This window comes from Paroedura picta, chromosome 11, assembly GCF_049243985.1.
Source record: "Paroedura picta isolate Pp20150507F chromosome 11, Ppicta_v3.0, whole genome shotgun sequence".
In the NCBI taxonomy this organism is placed as follows: domain Eukaryota; kingdom Metazoa; phylum Chordata; class Lepidosauria; order Squamata; family Gekkonidae; genus Paroedura; species Paroedura picta.
The window spans coordinates 17872218-17893342 of NC_135379.1; the positions used below are offsets into that span (position 1 = coordinate 17872218).

At 42.9% G+C, this 21125-nt stretch overlaps 1 protein-coding gene across 1 annotated transcript in view; it reads left to right on the forward strand.

Annotated features, from left to right (window-relative positions):
• CUBN (cubilin) overlaps positions 1-21125 on the forward strand; it is a 137029-nt gene that overhangs the window by 8837 nt on the left and 107067 nt on the right. The window contains exons 7-22 of the mRNA XM_077303068.1: positions 121-247; positions 1158-1326; positions 1796-1927; positions 3519-3614; positions 4103-4224; positions 4700-4886; positions 6229-6347; positions 7332-7566; positions 8288-8469; positions 9413-9575; positions 9697-9887; positions 13680-13836; positions 14364-14542; positions 15777-15942; positions 16169-16385; positions 17136-17266. Coding sequence (XP_077159183.1) covers positions 121-247; positions 1158-1326; positions 1796-1927; positions 3519-3614; positions 4103-4224; positions 4700-4886; positions 6229-6347; positions 7332-7566; positions 8288-8469; positions 9413-9575; positions 9697-9887; positions 13680-13836; positions 14364-14542; positions 15777-15942; positions 16169-16385; positions 17136-17266 — 2573 coding nt within the window. The remainder of the gene's footprint in view (positions 1-120; positions 248-1157; positions 1327-1795; positions 1928-3518; positions 3615-4102; positions 4225-4699; positions 4887-6228; positions 6348-7331; positions 7567-8287; positions 8470-9412; positions 9576-9696; positions 9888-13679; positions 13837-14363; positions 14543-15776; positions 15943-16168; positions 16386-17135; positions 17267-21125) is intronic.

Sequence of the window (21125 nt, forward strand, 5' to 3'; positions counted from 1 at the left end):
TTGAAGTGGTCAGTTGGGTTGGGGAATATGTCCTCTTCTTTGCTTTTCAAAATGTGGCAGCCCTAACTTAGGACAAATGCACAGACGAGTCACGTTGTTACTTGATTCTTCCTTTCAAAGCTGTACCTGCACGCCGGAAACATACGGACCCCACTGTGCATCAAAATTTGATGACTGCCAACAGGAATCTACAGCTCTCTGTGAGCATGGTCGGTGCGTTGATGGAATCAGGCAGCAATATAATCAAGTAAGGAGGAAGAGCTGCTCAAAGTGTACAGTAGCCACAGTCTCACTGGTTTTCTGACCTGGGACAGCAATGGTGAATGCTAGCTAGAGTGATTTTCTCTTGACAATAAAATGCACAGTACAAGCACCTTGCATTCAGACTCTGCCTGAAAGCAAAGATTAAGGAGTGTTATATAAAAAGATTCAGGCAACTAGCTATAGCCTTTAGTAATGTCTGTAGCCTTCCGGCCAGGCCCCCTAATCCTTACCTCTTCCATATCTTCCGTTGTACATCTCCTGTATCCTAGCTTCAGTTTCCTTTGCATTCCTGCTGTCTACTACTCCTAACCTTTCAAAGAAAAGTACCAAACTTTTGACAAGACAATATTTGGAAGGAGCATAATGTTTATGTAAATAATTGCACATACAAATGTCCTGATTGTGCTAGAGGTACTATATTTTGAAAAGGCAACTTTGGGTGTCCTGCACCCAAATTTTTAATGATTCTGGTGCAGAACATATATTACTCTGAATATATATTGGAATGAGTTATTTTTGCTCATTAATCTTCCCCAGATAAAAACCAAGAGAAAACACCGTACATACAGGTTGCTTTTGATTAGGTTGATTTTTGTGATTATTTCTCTCTCTCTCTTATTGTGAGTCAGTTATAAGTTTCCTTTATGCAGGATTCTAACGATATGTCCTTCTGTTAGAGTACATTACATTTTCATGGTGAGTGGAGGAAAATCATGGTGAAATTGTGGAAATTATAATTGAAAAAGGGGCCATGTATATACAAATGCTGTGTGTTCAAGGCCAACTTGAAATTAGCAGTCATTCAAAAGGGTTTACTAGGAAACACCTTTTTTGGGTTTCATTCATTGTCATTCTCATGATCACCCTAATTCCTGACATTTTTCACCTTACAGCCAAAGTACAGCTGTATTTGTGATGCTGGCTGGAAGTCTCCACCTGAGACTCCTGCCTGCAGTGTCGACATTGACGAATGTAGCCTCCCTAAACCTCCATGCTCACTGAATCCTCCTGTGCAATGCTACAACAACCCAGGATCTTTCTCGTGTGGTCCTTGTCCAGCTGGTGAGTAAGACACTAGAAATATCCACACTGTGATCTTAGGCGTCCTTGTCCACCTCTAATTTGCCGTGCATTTTACATCAAACCTTTTCAGTTGGGATGGGCATGAACTGGGAGAATGTGGCTCATTTGGGTCCATGGGCCACAGTCACGAATTTTTATGTGTCAAATGAAACAGTTTGGTTTGTGAAGCAATAGAATGCCCTCCCATGGTCCCTTAGCATTTGTCTCTCATCAACTGGCAGTCTCCTCTGAACCTGGAGGCTTAACTTGGTTAATAGCCAGCAATCATCATCAATACATTTTCCTGATCTCTTTTTAAAGCCAGGTATGCCAGTGATCATGCCCATGTTCTGGGACAGTGAATTACATGAGTTAATATTTGAAAATGGGAGAGTGGCAAACATCATGTTCAGTTTAGTAACATTGCCCTCTTGTTCTCTCTTTATTTTTATCACCCATCTTTCCACAGGCTGGCAAGGGAATGGCTACACCTGCCAAGATATTAATGAATGCGTGACTGATAATGGAGGCTGTTCGACCACTCCATTAGTACAGTGTATCAATACAATGGGGTCCTTCTACTGCAGCCATTGTCCACCAGGTAAGCAGAGAGCTAACTCTTCACCCCTATGATTAGCAGTTTATTTAATCTGGATGATATGGAGCCTAGCTGCAGAAAAAGGGCAAGGATTTGTCTCAACTGCTTTGAAGGACTCTTCTAATCTGATAGCTTCACTGGTACTATCTGGAATGTGTATTACTTTATCTGCCACTGCTACAGTCAGGATCTCGTCCGCTAGGCTTGTGTCATGACGCATCCTTGAGCTCCTTGACCTCCCACTGCAGGTGGTTAAGCTACCTAGTAATGGCCTACATAGAATGATTTTCCCTCTAACAGGCCTTTCTGGCCCCTAGATTTTTGTTGGACGCCAGTTTAATTTTCCAACAACTGAGAATGCTCCTCTTTGCCTTATTTGAAACTCTTTGCTTCTATTGGGCTGCCTTAGAACTCTCAGAAAGTAATCTGAATAAACCAAAGTCAATGAGGGTTGCCCACTGATTTTCAACTGATTGCTGCGTTACAGGAATGGCAACTTATGAGGGTGGGTTGATTGACAGCAATTTCCCACTGAGCTCCTTCCCCTTCCCAAGCATCATTTCCTGAGCCACAGCTAGCAATTCTAGGGCCAATACTAGTCCTGCAGTTGCCCTGTGACTTGCCTTGGAGACGGACACAGTCTGAGCCCTTGTTATTGCGTTGCTGGGGCTTGGGAGAAGATAGGGACTGCCGAGAGCTTCATGGTGTGGAATTCTCGAGAGGCTTTTTCAAACAAAGCTTTTATCTTATTAAATGTATTATAATAATTGCTTGTGGTAAGGGTAAAAGCTCTTTAACTCTGCCAGCAAAAGACATTATATCGTATGTTGATGGCAGCGAAAGCAGAACTTGGGGGCTGGGCTACCAGTACAAAAAAAAGGACCTGTTTGTACAAAAAAAAGTGGTACATGTATCATCTGCCCTTTTTTTAACTGTGGGCACCAGTCTAGGGTTGTCAACATCCTGGAAGGGGATGGAGATTTCCTGGAATTACATATGATCTCCAGACCACAGAGGTCACATTGGAGGGTGGACTACAGCTGCTTTGGAGGGTGGAGGCATTAGACCATGTTCTCCCTAAATTGCCAGAAATTTCCTAACCCAGAGTTGGCAATCCTACAATCAGTCCATATTGAAGGAAAATATCACTTAATATTTTACTTCTCTGGTTTGACCAGCCTTGATCTTCAAGCGTGGCAGCATACTGGTGCTTGCAGCAACTTCTGTAGCAGCCTCACAACAAACGTTTTGTTGTTGTGTTTGGCATCTTGGAGTGAATCTTGCAATCATGTGGCAGGCGTCCAGGGAAGCACTGGAAGAACAAAGGGCAGCCATCAGCACAGTCATAAGACTTGGTCCTGATCAGCCAAGTTCACACTGATTTTTATATACCCAGTTAATATAAATGGCTTTTTCTGATGATGGCGAGATTAACGAGAGGCTTCCTCAGATGATAGGACAACAAAGGAATTCGCTTCTGGCAAAGGGAGAAAGGTCCCGTCACTTTTCTCTGGAGTGCTGCCTCACCACAAAAACAGAGCTCTTCGTGCTTGCTTTACTGTCAGATGACCCTCGTAACTTTTGCTTTAACTAGGCTACCAAGGCGATGGGAAAGTGTGCACCCAGCTTGACATTTGCTCAGTAAACAATGGAGGTTGTCATCCACTGGCTGAATGTGCCAGCAGCTCAGGTAATGCTGAAACCATTATAAGCCTGCTTTGTTAGAGTGTGGTTCTTAGGGAGCCCTTAGGCAGTCCAGGAATTACAAGCCCTTCACAAAAGAGTTCTTCAGAAGTCCCAGGCTGAGGTCTTCCTTTTCCTTAACTTGATTGCACTATACATGCGATCACAATATACTTGTGAAATTGAAGTGGGTAAATCTCAGGCCCATTTGGCTAAGGGGGAACGATTTTTCTGGACGAATTCCCCTACCGTATTGCCTACCTTAAGAGTCTGTCCTTCACTAAAAGCAGAAATTAAGCGCACGACTATGCCATTTGGGGCACTTTGACTCACTAAATGTCATTGACTGAAGAGTGTCGCATTATGAGTGATTTACAGAGCATGGCTTTAAACCCTTCCGGATCTGCCTTGTGGCTGTTAAGGCAGCTGTTTAGGATGGCGTGCATAATGAAATGCTTCACCCAGGCTATGTGTATTGTGGATCCTCTTCTGCAGGCCCTATTCCTAACTGTGTCTGCCCAGCTGGATACACCGGCACTGGCTACGGCTCAACTGGATGCGTTGCAGTCAGCCATATCTGCCAAAATCGAAACCCTTGTCAAAATGGAGAATGCCTTGTAAGTATTGGATGCTGTGTTTAAAAGGCAACTACAGAATTGTGATAGGGTCAAAGGATGCATTGATTTATGCCATTAAGATCGGAAGAACTTATTGCTGACTTCAGCACAAATTTGATTTTTGTCAAACCGTTATGTAATCCATATGTCTGGTTAGTTTACTGTCGGGCTCCATAAGTCAAATCTGGTGACATTTAGCCCATAGTGATATGCATACAAGACCTTCTCGTCAGGCTAGAATACTGGAGGGTTATCACAGACTAGAATCAGGGGTAGTCAAACTGCGGCCCTCCAGATGTCCATGGACTACAATTCCCATGAGCCCCTGCCAGCATTTGCTGGCAGGGGCTCATGGGAATTGTAGTCCATGGACATCTGGAGAGCCGCAGTTTGACTACCCCTGGACTAGATGGCGTTAATGGTTGATTTGTTTTTTTGTTGAGCTTCTGGGGTTTTATGGTGTGTGTGTCTACAGGATACCCTCTCTGGCTACCACTGTCTATGTCATCCTGGCTGGACTGGTACCAACTGTACAGAAAACACTGATGAGTGTTCCAGCAATCCTTGTCAACATGGGGGAACTTGCATCGATGGGGTGAATGGCTACTCTTGTGAATGTACGAACACGTGGACTGGACCTGAATGTCAGAGACCCCAGCAAGGTAAAGGAACAGCACATCAGGTGCCACCAGTTATTTTGATCTTGAAACTCTTGCTGTAGGTGCCCCATGGCTTATCTATGAAGAAAGAGCTCTGCTGAACAACAGCGCCACCAATGTAGCAGGTCTGAGAGTGGTACTGAAGCTACCTAGTCACAGAATGAACTGCTTTTAGCCTATGTTTGTGAGCCATCTTGATGTAGTGATTAGGTTAGGAGTGCAGACTTCTAATCTGGCAAGTGTCAGGATCAGTCCCTGCTCTCTGCCATGTTTGAGTTCAGTGAACCTAACAGACTCCATCTTGGTGTATTGTGCCTTTGCTAACTTTCCCTTGTAACCAGGATGCTTATGCCTGTAGTTTTCCTTTGATTCCCTCCCTTTGATCTCTGCATTTTCACACTGCATAGGTTCCCTGCTGTGAAACATTGTTGCCTGTGTTCCTGTAAACATCTTATCTGCTAGCCTGGGGTGCCGGCCTGACCAAGGCCGTGCTAACTTCGACACCTTGGCAGGAAGCCTGAGATGGCACCTGGGTGAGAGGGTGACCCCCTCCCCTTGAGAACGCTTGGGTTTCAGCGGGAGAATTGTATTGATAACTGCCTGCTCTCCTGATATCGAACAGTCTTGACTTCGAATTTTAGAGTGTTCAGATCTACTTCCAATTAAAGCTTTCTTTCTATAGAAGTTTGTTTGTGAGTTTTGCGCTTGACAGCAAGCTGGGTTCAATTCTGTGCTCCTATACATCATGCTGCCAGCTGGGTGACCTTGGGTTTGCCATAACACTACTAAAGCTGTTCTGATTGAGCAGTAATATCAGGGTTCTCTCACCTACCTCACAGGGTGTCTGTTGTGGGGAGAGGAAAGGGAAGGCGAATGTAAGCCGCTTTGAGACTCCTTCAGGTAGAGAAAAGTGGCATATAAGAACCAACTCTTGTTATGATTATTATGCATACTTAAAAAATTAGGTGATTTAATTGCCTTTGGCTTTTACTGGTTTGCTGCTGCTTGTTAATTTGTTGGGAAATAGGTAGGTTGGCCTAGCAAGCAGGGAATTTTCTCCATTTTATTTTCTCCATTTGTATTTTCTCCATTTTAATGTTTTGTTGTTATATCTCCTGTTGGTCCTTATTTGCTGCAATGTTACTTAAGACCCACAGCTCCAAATCACGTCTTCATAACTTTTCAGCAGAATAAAGTTATAAGATCTCTAAAATCCTTTCACATAAACCTCTGTCCCCCTCAGCTATTAAATTTCACTTTAATGAAATTGTATTCGTTTCCTTCTCTTCACCTCCTTTGGGGAGCTGCTGTAATGAGTCCATTTCTTTCTTTCCCATGCCTGCAGTTTGTGGAGGTTTTCTTTCCAACCCGTCAGGCTCGTTCAGCTACCCAAATAATCCAGGCAATGAGACATACGATCACCGAGTCAGTTGTGCTTGGGTCATTCGGACCACTTTTGACAAGGTAAGGAGGGAAATGAAAGCAAATAAACCAAAGGATTCCATAAGAAAACCACAAGTTAATTGTGAATACATGAGGTCTTCTTATGGAATAGAGTGGCTGTACTCATCAGTTCCACTATATATTTCTGGTAAGGCCTTGGAGGAGGAGCGTTTCTCATGGCTTAAGTGCCACTCAGTGCTTAACACCCACTCAGGGTGGCTGTCCCACCCCTGAGTGCGTCCTCCAACTGGCTTGCCTGTCTGTCCAGCAGCCAGCCAGTCGCCTTCTGTCCCCTACCTCTGACCATCCCCTCCTCCTTCCACTTCCCGCTGAGGCTTGGAGGCTGCAGATCCCACAGTGGGTGAGTCCCATAATAGCTGCCTGCAGCCTTTCCAAGGCCTAGTCTGCACACAATAAATAATGCACTTTCAATGCACTTTAGAAGTCGATTTTCCTGTTCTGCACAGGAAAATCGAGCTGCCAAAGCACATTGAAAGCGCATTATCCTATGTGTGCAGACTAGACCCAGGTCTGAGGAGAGGGAGAGGCCATCCACAGAGTTCTTCCACTCCACCCTCCTAATCTAGCGCCTGTTGTATTCCTGAATGCTTGGCCCCTAGTAATTAATAAATAGGCTCAGAGTATGAAATTGGTTTGGGGGCACATGCAGACTTCTTCATGTTATGCATGCACCTGGAAGCTTATACCTTGAATAAACCTTTGTTAATCTTAAAGATGCCCCTCAACTTGAATTTTATTATGCATATTTAAGGCTTTTTCTATTTTCTTTTCACTTAACCTCCAGTATTAGTTAATCTTTCCGCCTACGATGGACTTTCGTAGGAAATAACAGCGTCTCCATTTTCTGGCAAATGTAGGATTGTGTAGACAGGTGTTAGCTTATCGGCACAGAGTACCTGTATAAACAATCTCTAATCATTGTTTAGCTGGGAGGCAGAGATTGAAAAACAAGAGACTCATTGGCTTTCTGCTCTTTCCTATTAGATCCTGCGTATCACTTTCCCATTCTTCCAACTGCAGCAGAGCAGTAGCTGTAAGTCTGACTATCTCCAGATCCACGACGGAGAGGCGTCATCAGCACAAATGCTGGGAAAATACTGTGGGTCATCTCACCCAGACGAACTTTTCAGCAGTCATAATGCTTTGTATATCTGGTTTCGCTCTGATCACTCGGTTAACTCAGGAGGGTTTACAATTCATTGGGAATCTCGGCAACCGGGTATGACTAAGTTGCATAATTTCAGACATTTTTGACAGGATCAAGAGCTGAAGTGCGCCAGCTTAGACCCATGAATTCAGCAGCGCTGAAAGCAGCATTAATCACATCTTGAGAATGTGTTTGTTTTTAGACAACTACTGTTTCTAATAATATTATTTTATAGCTGAACAAGTTTAATAATCACAAGCACAAACCCAAACAGCACTCTCTCAGGCATTCTTCTCATCGTACACATTTCCATTTGATATGGTCAGCATTTGTTCTGGGCATTTCAGTTTATGAATCATAAGGAGGTTTATGATTTAAAAATTAAGAGGCTAGGTATTTTTTTTTTACATCTTTTCAGGCAAGGCAGGATAATAGATTGGTAGACCCAGGGCACCAACCTTAGTCACACAACTATATTGCAGGGACAGCAATGGAATAACATTTACACTGAAAAGGGATTGAATATTTTTTTAAAAGATCACAGCAGATTTTCCATCCATGGCCTGATCACAGATTTCTGCTGACTTTGCCAGTTGAATGATAGCAACTATCACCCTCTTCTTCTGATGTCTGCCCTTCCCTTACCCTTTCCTTAGCACACAATACTGAGTCAGTGGCCTTCTTCTGGGTAGAGAGCCAGCTTGGTGTAGTGGTTAGGAATTGGTAAAAATATAAGTAAATTAAGTAAATTGGTAAAAATATAAGTAAATTTTCTGTCTCTTTCTCTTTTTAGAGTGTGGTGGTCAACTCACAAGTACTTATGGCTCCATTAACTCGCCTGGTTACCCAGGGAAATATCCTCTCAATAGAGATTGTTATTGGATCATCTCAACCAGTCCTGGCCTTCTTATCACTTTTGCCTTTGGAACACTGATGCTTGAACACCATGATAATTGCAGCCAAGACTACTTGGAGGTAAAACTCTGTGATTACAATGTCCAATTAAAGGTTTACAGAAACATGCTGCTCTCCGTAGTTGGTATACAGAGACACATGGAAGGAGGTGCTCCTTCAAATAAGGTGTTTATTAAAGATTACATGATTACAAAATACAGGAAAGGCAAAGAAAGGTCTTACAATATCCCTTCAGCTCTCTGAAGACGCCAAAGAGAGTTGAATGACCTCTGGCAGTGTGTACCAGTGGCAAACATGTGCAGTTCTGGACCTGTCAGTGGAGTCTGAAGGGCCAAGGGATGCACAGATTTTATAAAGACCAATAGCTGTACTCTGAGAACCAAACACAAAATAATCTAGGCATTTCTCCTCCCAGGAAATCTTCCTATGTTTGCTTCTCCTTTTCTGTACTCCGTTATGCACTTGGCAAATAGTTAAACTGTTTCTGTAGATACAGAGAACTGCAAAGCACAAGTTTGAAAGGATAGAATTTGTATGCTCACACTATTTCGTAATTTAACAGGAGTGATTTCACATAGCTAACAAACTGGCCTTAAGGACTTGTTTTGTTGAAGAGGTGCTATCATGTTGTGCTGCAGAAAAGCTATCAGAGAGATTCTCTACCACAAGAAATAATGTTGGTTGCTGACTTGGGATGCAGGGGATTAAGACAAATCAGAGGGCAATAAGTCCATCGGTGTCCATTACCCCTTTTGACTAAACAGAACCTCCATGTTCAGTGGGTCCCCTGAACACTGGACTAGATGGCCTGTATGGCCCTTTCTAACTCTATGAATTCTATGAGTACCATCACCAGAAGGAGAAGCTTTGCTCTGTCCATAAGCCTTCTGGGAGCATTGGCTAACCACTGTGGGGAACAGGATGCTGGACTAGGTAGATGGTTGGTCTCTACTATTTGCATACATGGTGTACTGCAAGCAACTCTCTTAATGCTTTTGTTAAGTTCCGAGATGGCCTCCTCCCCCAAGATCCCCTCCTTGGAAAATACTGCAGCTCTTTGTCACCGCCTCCTCTCCAAACTACTGGCCCATACGCCTGGGTTCACTTTCATTCCAACGCTGCAGTCACTAACAGAGGCTTCCATATCACGTACACTACATCTTCTGGTAAGTATATTTGTGTTGGTGCACATCAAGTGTACAATTACATCTGTTTATGGACAAGAACCAGGTGGATATGCTGCACTGGATACCATGAGTCATCACTCTCTTGTTTCTGTTAACACAGCGGATCCCAATTGTGGAGGAAATTACACAGACAGTTCTGGGGTGATCATGTCCCCTTACTGGCCTAATTCTTACCTCAGCAACAGGCAGTGCATCTACATTATCCGACAGCCGGCCCATGAAAAAATCTCACTCACCTTCACAAACCTGGAACTGGAAGGCCATCCGGGCTGTTCCTGGAACTTCATCGAGGTGAATTTGTCATTTTGAAAGGAATGTCTGTGTTTATCTGTAGAACTTATGGGATTTCTGCACAGAGACACTAGAGAATCTTGATTCATGTAATTAGGGTTCAAAAGGCACAGAGAATAGATTGGCAATCAGCAAGAGGCAAAGGTAGATGGGTATGAAGCTATGATAAGACTGAGCATTTATGATCTTCATATGAATGATTAGGCTGCATTTGCATCTTAGGTTATTAGGCACCCAGACCAAGTTGAGGATAAGCAGTATTAGACAGGGATGCCTTGCCAGGGTCATAGAGGGTTTCTGTAGCTTTCAGTGTTGCATGAAAAGCAGGATTTCCCCCAGGGCAGCTTTTCCCTGCCCAATTTGAAAGAAGCTGCACCTAGGTAAATAAAACAAGCACACACACACCATAGAGTTTCAGCAGACTCCTAGAGCATCCCACAATGTGATGGTGTCACTTCTGCTTACATAGCTAAAAAGTGACACTGTAGCTCCACAGAATGCCATTTAGGTCACCCCTCCCCCCTCCCCAGGCTACTGACCAATGGCAGGAGACCAAGACCAAGAGCAGGTTGTTTCCCACCCAAGTGAACAGTCTGACCACACTTGCAGCATATGTCAGTATTTTACTTTCCATGCAAATTTTCAGGAGTCCCCATAAGACCTGATACAGGCTACCATAATATGGAACCCAGAAATACATGGAGCATAGGAATGCCAGTCCCCACGTGGGACCTGAGGATCCCCTTGAATTATAGCTCATCTCCAGACAATAGAGATCAGTTTCCTTGGAGAAAATGGCAGCCTTGGAGGGAAGACTGCATAGCATTATACTCCTCTGAGGTCCCTCCTCGCTCCAAATCCTACTCCTTGCTCCAACCCCAATATCTCCAGGTATTTCCCAGCCCAGAGCTGGCAACCTTAATTGTGCAAGTCAGGGGCCAGTCAAAAGGGACTCAGAACACAATGGACAGGTCACTTGTTCTAATGTTTTTATACATGGCCATTTGCTGTTATAAGAGCCACTAACGAAGCTAAGATATTAAGATATACATAATAAAATCACATCTTAAAACCCATTTCAACCACATCATTAAAGCCATTTAAACCACAGCTGAAATATTTAAAAAATCATAAATATGAAATGGAAGGCCAATCAGAAGCAGTTCTAGAAGTGCTGTAGTCAACTTCTGGGTAAGGCCTGGAGAACCTCTGGAATTACAACTGGTCTCCAGACTACAATGATCAGTTGCCTTGGAGGAAACAACAGTGTTTGAGGACACATTGGGTGGGATTCTACCCCTGCTGAGCTCCCTCCCCTCCCCAAACCTCCAGGGATTTCCCAATCCTGAGTTGGCAAGTCTGCTCCAACCTGTTCTCCCTTTATAAACTGCAGTCACAGGTGGCTCAGGAGGGAAGGTGGCATGGTATAGGCCAGTCTCATCTGATCTCAGCTAAGCAGGTCAGAGGAGAGACTGCCAAGGAAGGCAATGGCCAAGAAATTCAGTTTCTTGCTTGCCATGAAAGCCCCTTATGAGCGAGGAAGTGATTAAAACCCATTCCAACCAATAATAAGTTGGTTGTGATTTTGATGGCACTTGCGTGTGTACGCAAAGCCCTGGTTCAGATCTCGATGTTGGCAAAGAGGACTCTGAACGTTTGCCACAACATCATTTTGCCAACCTCCAGTGACCCTATCCCGTAACTGAAATGTGTTTCAGTAGGGGAACCAGCAAGGCCTCATAAGGCCACCTATTTGCTCTTCCCAATTTATTTTTTTTATTTACATGCTGCCTTTCTCTCTGATGGGGAACTGGCCCATGGTCATCCAGCAATGAAAGGAACTAGGCACCATGGGGAGTTCATGTGAGGTCTACAATACGGCATAGAAGAGGAATTAAACCTCCCCCACCCCGTGTTCTTTATCCAAATCAAGGCATACAGCAGCTAATTTTCAAGGCAATCCATATTAGAGATCTGATTGTAGATCTTCCAGTGTCTCATCTGATTTGGTCTTTGGAGATGTTTTACATGTAGTTTTCCTTTGATATGGCTGGGTGTCAACTATTCAAAGAACAAGAACCACACCCCCGGGTGGCCACTGCATGTGCCCAAGGAACCACAGTCTAGGAATCATGTAATTCATTTGAAAAAAACCTGTTAGAAGTTCCTGTGAATTTTCTTCAGCACCTGTTGATCTATGTGTTCAGCTTTCGCTACAGGAGACTGGTTACGATAATAACATTTCATCTTTTGCCTGCCTTCAATTTTCTTTGGAATGAAGTGTAATTAGTTTCTGAGAACAAAGGGAAGCCTGCTGTATAATGAAAACCGGCCGCTTTTGTTGGTTGGCGCTCCTAATTCCCTTCCTTAATTGCTCTCACAACAGCAATACAATTCACAGCAGCGAGAGGAACAACCTCCCCCGTTTTCATTGGCCTCTATCAATTCTCGCTAATTCAGTAAGGCCTTTGCCTCGTAGTGCAAGAGCCTCTTGTGGCGCAGAGTGGTAAGGCAGCTGTCTGAAAGCTTTGCCCATAAGGCTGGGAGTTCAATCCCAGCAGCCGGCTCAAGGTTGACTCAGCCTTCCATCCTTCGGAGGTCGGTAAAATGAGTACCCAGCTTGCTGGGGGGTAAACGGTCATGACTGGGGAAGGCACTGACAAACCACCCCATATTGAGTCTGCCATGAAAACGCTAGAGGGCGTCACCCCAAGGGTCAGACATGACTCGGTGCTTGCACAGGGGATACCTTTACCTTTACCTTTACCTTGCCTCGTAGTGCAGGGATCAGCTCCAGGGAGGCTAGATTTGCTGAGCTGTATCTGTCCTTCTCAAGCCGCTCTCCCACATCGGAGAAGGAAAGCACAGAAAACGGCACAAAAGCTTACAGCCAGAATTTTGGTGCTGTTTCAGAGTTTTCGGCTAAACCGCAGGAGTACAGTTTCTTTGTAGGTGCATTGGAATGCGATATTATAACCATGTGGTAATCTTTCTGAAATACATTTACCCATGACATTTCTCCTAAAGTTACATGGTGTATTTGTTTTGTTTTTTTAAAAAAGGGTTGGGGGAATGGGAGAAGAGAAGTTTTAAGTAGTTTTATGCCTTGAGAGCCACAAAATACACAGCAGATCAACAGACTCTCTAGCATGGTTGCCATAGCATCCAGAAACACAGCTGTGGCCACATCAAAAGCAGGGGAGAATGGAAGAGGCCTAATGTCTAACTGGATTATCTGGGACTACAGAATTCCATTGTGAAGCCAGAGGTGCCATTTATCAGCCATAGCAGGCATCTAATAAAGCATCAGAAGTTTATGATGACTTATGGCCAGGAGATACTGCTGTACACAATAGCAATTTTTTGCAAGTTTTGTATGACCTTCCTCGTTCTGGAATCTCACACAGACATGAACATTGAAGCTACCCTTATGCGCATAAATCCCTAGTTAGTGCACAACATCTTGACCTGCCCACTGGATCTATTCAGGATTTCTATTAACCATAGCTTTTGAGTTGTGTGACCTTCTCCTCTGGCTGATACTGACTCTGGTTAGGGTCTTCGGAATCAGGGGAGGCCAGATCCTACATGAATCAGCTTTCCTGGGAGGAACAGAACCAGCAATCCTGGACCAGTTTTTTGGGGACACCAGTGGTGACTAGGCTCTTGGAGTTTTGTACCTCTGCTCGTTCTATTTAACATGCATGCCAGAGGCAAACCGGCTCCTTTGGCTGACAAATGAATCTTTGTTTTTCATGATCTGATTGTCTTTACTTTTCCTTTGCTGGTTAGATCCATGATGGTGACATGGAAACATCTCCCTTGATCGACAAGTTATGTACAGATGTGTTGCCCTCCACGATTACTTCCAATAGTAATAACCTCTGGATCAAGTTTAAGTCAGACACATCAGAACAAAGGTCTAGCTTCAGGGCCCTTTATGAAGTTGGTAAGAGAATCTGAATATTAGTGTTCTGATTTCTTTCTTGGAGACAACTTGAGCAAATGTTTAACCTTTACCAGATGACCAAAATGCCTGTCGTTTTGTTGGGCAGCTCTGGCTTTGTTTATTTTCCCACTTAGAACTTGAGTAGCATAAAGAACTACAAAGCAGGAAGATTCCAGTTCTGTTCTCATTACGGACTCTTTATAGTTGGTATGTTTGTACGGCTATTCAGTCAAGCACACTGGGTGCACATGCCTACCCAAGATCCCCCTGATATGTACAGTTGCCATTTGGTTTGAATAAGGCTTACTGTTAGTTCCACTTTGGTTGAAACTTTTTTATCACTGAAACTATTTAATGGGTGTTTAACTTATCCCAGCTGAGATCATTCATTGAACATCACCATATCAGCTATACCACTGACTAAACTAATCTTATTGGTTTATTATTGATCATTGTACTGATCTTGTAATGTGACTAATAATCTAAGAGCTAATGTGGCTAATAATCTAATACATTTATCTCTGCAGCTTGTGGGGGTGCCTTATCCGGTGAAGGGGTCCTTAGATCTCCCTATTATCCCAGAGCAATCTCTTATGACAAGATCTGTGAGTGGGTCATCTCTCAGCCTGAAGGCAATGTCGTCATTCTTAATTTCACTGACATTCGCATCTATAACATCACAACTTGTGATGCAGATTATGTGGAGGTAAAATAAAGTTGTAATAAATGTATAAATCTGCAGGAACCTTTGCATACAACAAATTAATTTATTGTTTATACTTGGCTCACAGTCCTAAACCTATACTTAATTGGAAACCAATATCTTTGAGGTCAGAGGGACTTTCTTTTGAAAAAATACATTCAGGGTTGAAATGTAGAATCAGGGTCTAGCTGGACTTGTATTTGGGGCCATTCTCCCTGTCTAATTGTAGAAACTGACAGTTTTTTCCTTTGAGTTACTAGATTAAGACAACTGCAGGTTTCTATATTTTATGCTTCTCAAAACAGATTGACTTCCAACTTTGTTGCAGTTCTCTATGTTGTGGTTTCCATAAACTTCAGGCTGTCTATGAAGACAGTTACACAAGTCCCTTGCAAACAATTGTCTACAATACTTCCATGTGCTTGAGATTAAGAATCCTGCTTTTGCAGGATTCACCATCACATGGAAAACAAAAGGCTTGCATACAGGTGAACATGTATCAGCTCTGTCCCTGCCTCCCGGTGAACAAACTCAGGCTGAGTGATCCTTTTATCCTTTCTGTGCATTTTGTGAGGCTATGAAGGTTGCTCGTGTCCCACACTTCAAAATACTGGTGTAGGAGTAGCTCATAAGAAGTTTGCACCTCCCATATGGACATGTATTCAGCAAAAAGCTCATGATGACTTAAGATTAAGAAATCAGAATTCTTTTCTATGACAATGTTGATGATATGAATAACCTCATGTCATTCTTTTTTAAAAGTACAGACTTGTTCACCTGTGCAGGGGAACGAGGGTGCAGAGTTCTGAGGTGGTGGGATGGACAGCACCATTTCAGACTGCAGGTGTTAGATCACAGCTTGGAAAGGTCTTTCACATAAAAAAGACTAAACCCAAGTAGAAGACTCTTACAGCAGGTAGAAAGGGTCCATCCCATCCTTCTACTTGCTGAGCTGATTTTTTTTTTAATTGCTGGGAATTTTAACCCAGAAAAAGCATTTCAAAATGTGATCCTCCCCTTGCAATTTAAAATGCTGCTATCCATTATACCACCTCAGGAATCTACACCGCATAGTTTCTAGATATAGGCAGGAAAACAATTCAGGATTGCTAGCATATTGAACTGATTTAAGCCATGAGATTTACTTTATGTGTTGTTCTATGTGTTGTATGGTTTCAATGAAGTTGTCTATTATGTCATCGATATAAATACTGATTTTTACCTTTCCACCCTTCAGATCAGAGATGGAAACAATGTGAATTCTCCTTCTTTGGGGAAATACTGTGGTGGCATCACTGCACCATCAATCATTCAGTCAACTCAGAACTATCTCTATGTAAAATTCCGAGTGTCCTCTGCTACCAACTTTGGTTTCATGGCTGAATACAAGTCTTTAGATGCAGGTAAAAGTTTTTCCTCTGTCACCAAGTTCTCAGGGATCACATAATGAAAGCCATTTACATATCTGTTGGGATTACTAGTGACCTAAAACAGCAATGCAATCTCTCAGAAATTTAGGGAATTTCAAAGAAAAGATATAATTAAAAGTTGTGGTGTTTATGAGTTTGTGAGCTGCGTCTGCTGGTGTTTCTTCTGCCTTGTTCAATGCACTGTGTTACTATGTCATAGCATGTGGAGGGACTCTCACAGAACCAGATGGAACTATCTCAAGTCCTGGATATCCAGCCACCTACCCACATGGTGTGAAATGTAGGTGGACCATCTTAGTTCAGCCTGGTTATTTGATCCGTCTGACCATCATGTATTTTTACCTGGAATTTGATTACAACTGCAACAGAGATTACCTTGAAATATATGACAACAGCACTATGACAAAGCTTGGCAGGTAAATATGCCGATTTCTAAGCTCTATTGGAATTAGCAACCTTCCTTACTTCATTGAGAGCTAATATTCTATATTAGTTAAGAGCAGCAGCCTCTAATCTGGAGAACCAGTTTGGATTCCCAACTCTTCCACATGTAGTCAGCTGGGTGACCTTGGGCCAGTTACAGTTCTTGCAGAGCTCTCTCTCAGCCTCACCTATCTCATAGGGTATCTGTTGTGGGGATTATAAGCCAGTCTGAGATTCTTTGGGGTAGTGAAAAGCAGATTATAGAAACCACCTCTTCTTCTACTTCTATAAGTAGTAAGCTACCTGGACTGGGATCTTCCAGAAAATATGTCCCAATTAAAAAGGTTTTTTATCCTTTCCACCATGTCACATTGTGCCCCACATTAATCAACACTCAAGTCTCCACCTTTAGCCTAAGAATTCCATTTTTTCTCATTTGCATACCATTTATGACCAGTCCTGTAGTTGTATATTTGTCCTACATGGCAAAGCTCAATAGTTCAGCACTTTTAAATAAGACTGATGGGAGATAGAATAGAATATATTCATGGGGTGGACAAAGTGGATGAAGAGAACTTTTCTTTTTCACTCTCAAAAGACTATAATTTGACAGTGCAGAAAGAAGGTGACCTGCAGCAATGAAGGACCATTGACATCATAGAAATATTGATTTATCAACTGCTGTGTAATATGCATTTAATCTAAAAAATAAACATTTGTTATTTGTTGTTGGTTTGGTACAGGTACTGTGGAAGGTCAATCCCACCATCTCTTACCAGTAGTGGCAACACTTTGATGTTGTATTTTGTAACAAACCGTGACACAGCCTCAGAGGGATTTGCAGCCAGTTATGCTTCACTGAATGCTTCTGGAGGTACAATATTATATTCACTATACCCAACCGTGGTACAACAAAGAGTGCCATCTAATGCAGAGACCTCTTGCTGCTAGCCTTGTGTGCTGCTGTTGGCTGCTGCCCCTCATCTTCCCAGCCTAAAAGCTGTAGCAGCTAATGAACTTTCTCTCCTCATGTCTCAGGGACAGATAATATAGCAATCCGTACTTGACCAATGGGGCTTGCTGAACTCTCTTGTCCTCTGAGGCAGTGGGAAATGCTGACTTACCTCACTTCACTGTAACACTCACTAAGACAATGGGCTTGTTTTAACTTCCACATTTTTGTGCAAACCATCCTCCTTTGGTCAGCTCCTGCACCTTGTATTATGTTCAGAAACACAATGGGCATCAATAGAGTTGTAATATGGGGAAAATATTTAAGCCCCTGAAGAATCCCAATTCTGTTTCACTCTGCTCCAGTTATAGTTTTTGACCCATTTTCCAAGGCAGTCCCACAGAAAGCAGGTCACAGCAGTGCTCAAGACATCTACAAGTGAGTCCTGGGTCCTTAGATTAGGGCAGCTCCAATAAGTGTTATTCTTAAGAGTACCTGCTGAACTATTTCTGTCCATCTGCATGGTGATTTCCTATTGGGCATTAAGATTTGTAAAGGTGTCTGCAGAGTGGAAGGTGGGACAGACCAGATATTATGTTCTAGACCTTTGAGAGCAGAAGAGAAGAAGAAGAGTTGGTTCTTAAAGCCAGAATTTTAAACAGACGGCAGCACTAAGTAGAACCCTTCCTCACCATCACTGTAATAGCTTGCAGTTGTAAGATTCTGGGTTTCACCTAGCTGACCCCTGACTCAGAAAAGTCACTTTCCCAGGCTCTGGGAGGTGGGGATTTGTAGTAGATGCACCAGACTTGCAGCATGGCTGCAGAAGCCTCTCCTCAAAAGAACCCTAAGTTGCAAAAAGATTGGTCCAGGGATGTCCTCAACTGACCTCCATTATTTCCTATGGTGAGAACAGACCAGAGAATCTGCCCCCCTTCATCATTGGAAATAATGGAGATTGGATCTCCTCCCCTTCATAAAGAAAGGGTAAACTATCATGGGGTAGATCAAAGTCAAAAAGCACAATCTCAATCTGCCATTTATAATCCTGCCTATAGAAGGAGAGAGCTAAATGGCAGGGCTTACATTTCCAGATAATAAAATCAGGGCTAAAACTTGCTGTGAAAATCATGATTGCTTATTCTCCTTTCAAACAATCTTTCACATGCAGGAGGAGTTAACACTTCATTCCTTTCATTAAGCACACTCCTGATTCACTCCTGATTATACAGAACTGCATCAGTTCCTGTAATCTACTCTGCTGGATTTAAACCAATATTTACAAAATATTTTGACAGTTATGGACGATTTAGGAAATTCAGGAAAAGAAATCCAAACACAAATGAGCCATTTCAAATGCTTCCTATGCATGCAAAGCGGCCTTTCTACCAGGAGTCAGAGCCCCCCTCCCAATTTAGGCAGGATTAAAACCTGAGGTGGATCCTGTTTTGGTTTTAAACAGAAAACGAAATAGGTGGAAGAAGATAGCTATGTCCTGGCTTCTTTCCATCCTTATCTCACAGAACTATGTTGTTGAAAGCATTTTTCTTCCATCCCTCTCCCCTACTGGTATTGAAGCAGAACTAGGAGGGGGGGAAAGTGCTTCAAGCACTGGATCATAGTAAAAGAAGGCAGCAAAGGGCTTTCCTCATATGCATGTTCCATTTTCTGTATTGGAAAAGACCCTGCCCTGTTTCAAATGTGAACTGGTGACTCCCTTTCCCATGACACATTTAATCAGGTCAGTAGCAGAACTGTTTATCTCTGTCCATTTTAAAATGGTTTCACACTATTAATTTATCTCTTTCTGGGTCATACCTTTTTTAGAAAAGAGAACTAAATTTAGCGCTTGAAGTCAGAATTGATGACTGTCCTGTTGACTTTGGAACAGGGTTTTAAACCTTTATTGACTTATGATACTCATATTTCCTTCCATGGGGCTCCCAGTCAGTCTCCAATCCAGACACAGGCTAAGCTGAGACAAGTTTACGTTCAACAATATGCTTTCAGCCCCCTTGAGGTGCTGTTTATAGTAAGACAGGAATTCTTTTGCAAATACTGAGCAAGCTAACACAAAACCACAATTCTGGTTCTCACGACTTCAGATTTTTGGCAGTTTAATGGTTTCTGAGTGTGAGTTCCATAGAGTAACAGAAATAAATATAAATCCCCACAGGGTGCAAATAGATCGCTTAGAAGAGGGGGCCCCCAACTTTTCCGAGCCTGCAGGCACCTTTGGAATTCTGAAAAAGAGCAAAGGGTGCAGCCACAAAATGGCTGTCATAAAATGGCCGCTGTCGGAAATGGAGCCAGCCACAAAATGGCTGCTGCAGCTTACTTTGAATGACATAGTGAAGATCCTTGTGCCATGATAGCAGCTGCTGACAAAGCAATGTTTTTAAACATCTGCAAAGCCAATCAAATCTCCAGTGGTCAGTCAGAAACTTTTCTAGGCAACCCCCTCACTGGCCTAGCTCACGTTATCAAAAACATGTAAACACCTATGGTTCCCAACCATATTCCGCATAGTCACACCACTTCTGGGATTTCTCGAAACCTGAAGAATGTTCAGGGGTTTCTTAATGGTAAAAACGTTGAGAACGGCTGCTCTAGAGCCACAGATTTCAGTCCTGTGAGAAGCAGCTTGTTGAGGTGGCCTAAGAAAAGTTGCCAAGTTAAGCAACCCAGGGCAGTCATAACTATAGAGGAAGAGGTGATCTTGCTTACTCCCTGGATTTTGAGTGGGCCAAGTCTGGCAATTAATGGCCTGCTTGGCAACGGCATGGATCTCAAGCCGCTGAAGCTGGAGAGGACATTCAATTTGAACGTCTTGTTTCTAAACAAGCTTCCTTTTGAACTCCTTCACAAAGGATCTTTGTTTGCACGCCTTCTCTTTTCTGAGTTAGTAAAATTAAGTCAGTTAATTATGTTATCGTGTGCCAGCACCAGCAGGGCTTCAAGTACAGATATTTTCTTCTGTTGCCTGCAAAAAGGCTTTGTCTGGTAGGGATGCAGGGTGAGTTGGAGGTTTGGAGGAGGTGGCAGATATCAGGACAAAAGGAGCATGTGTCCTCTCAGGAAAATGGCAAATGTCTTTTGACAGTGAGGGATCACATTAAAAGGGGAAAAAACATCTGTGATACAGGACTCTTCACTTGGTTTTTCAAAAGAAGAATTTTGGCAAAGCATAAATCTAACTTTGGGGGGGGGGATGTCCCAACTTTATTTTTTCAAAGTTGTTCTAGAGGGCATGAGAAAAGAGACAGCAAAATGGTGCTTTCATGTTCTCTTTATTCTCTCCACACTCCCAGGTTTGCTTTTTGCCCTCTCCTTCAGAGCATCTTGTACTCCTTAGAGTGCTTGCACTTGAATCGGAACTTGCAGTGTTCACACAAATAAAGTGGTGCGTGCCCATTCAGTGCAAATTTGCTCTTCCAACTGAGATTCATATCTGAAAAATATACGTTGGAGCAGCAGTTTCACCAGTTTTTTTAAAATTAATAACATTAGGATATTAAGCAACTTGGTTGTGACAAAGGAAACTACTCATAATTCACAACTCATAAAGCTGAGAACTCACGGAATTAGCATTTAATCCCGTAGCTGGATGCCTTGAGACCAACAGGAGCCAATTGGAAAAGTACGAAACAGTGCAGTTACTGTAATGGCGTTGGATGGATTTGCATGAGAAGACCCTAGCCAAGCATGATGTTTAATCTTTAGTCATATGTATTTAATGTCTTCTGGACTGAGTGTTGTTCTAACCAAAGTGGGTATGCTG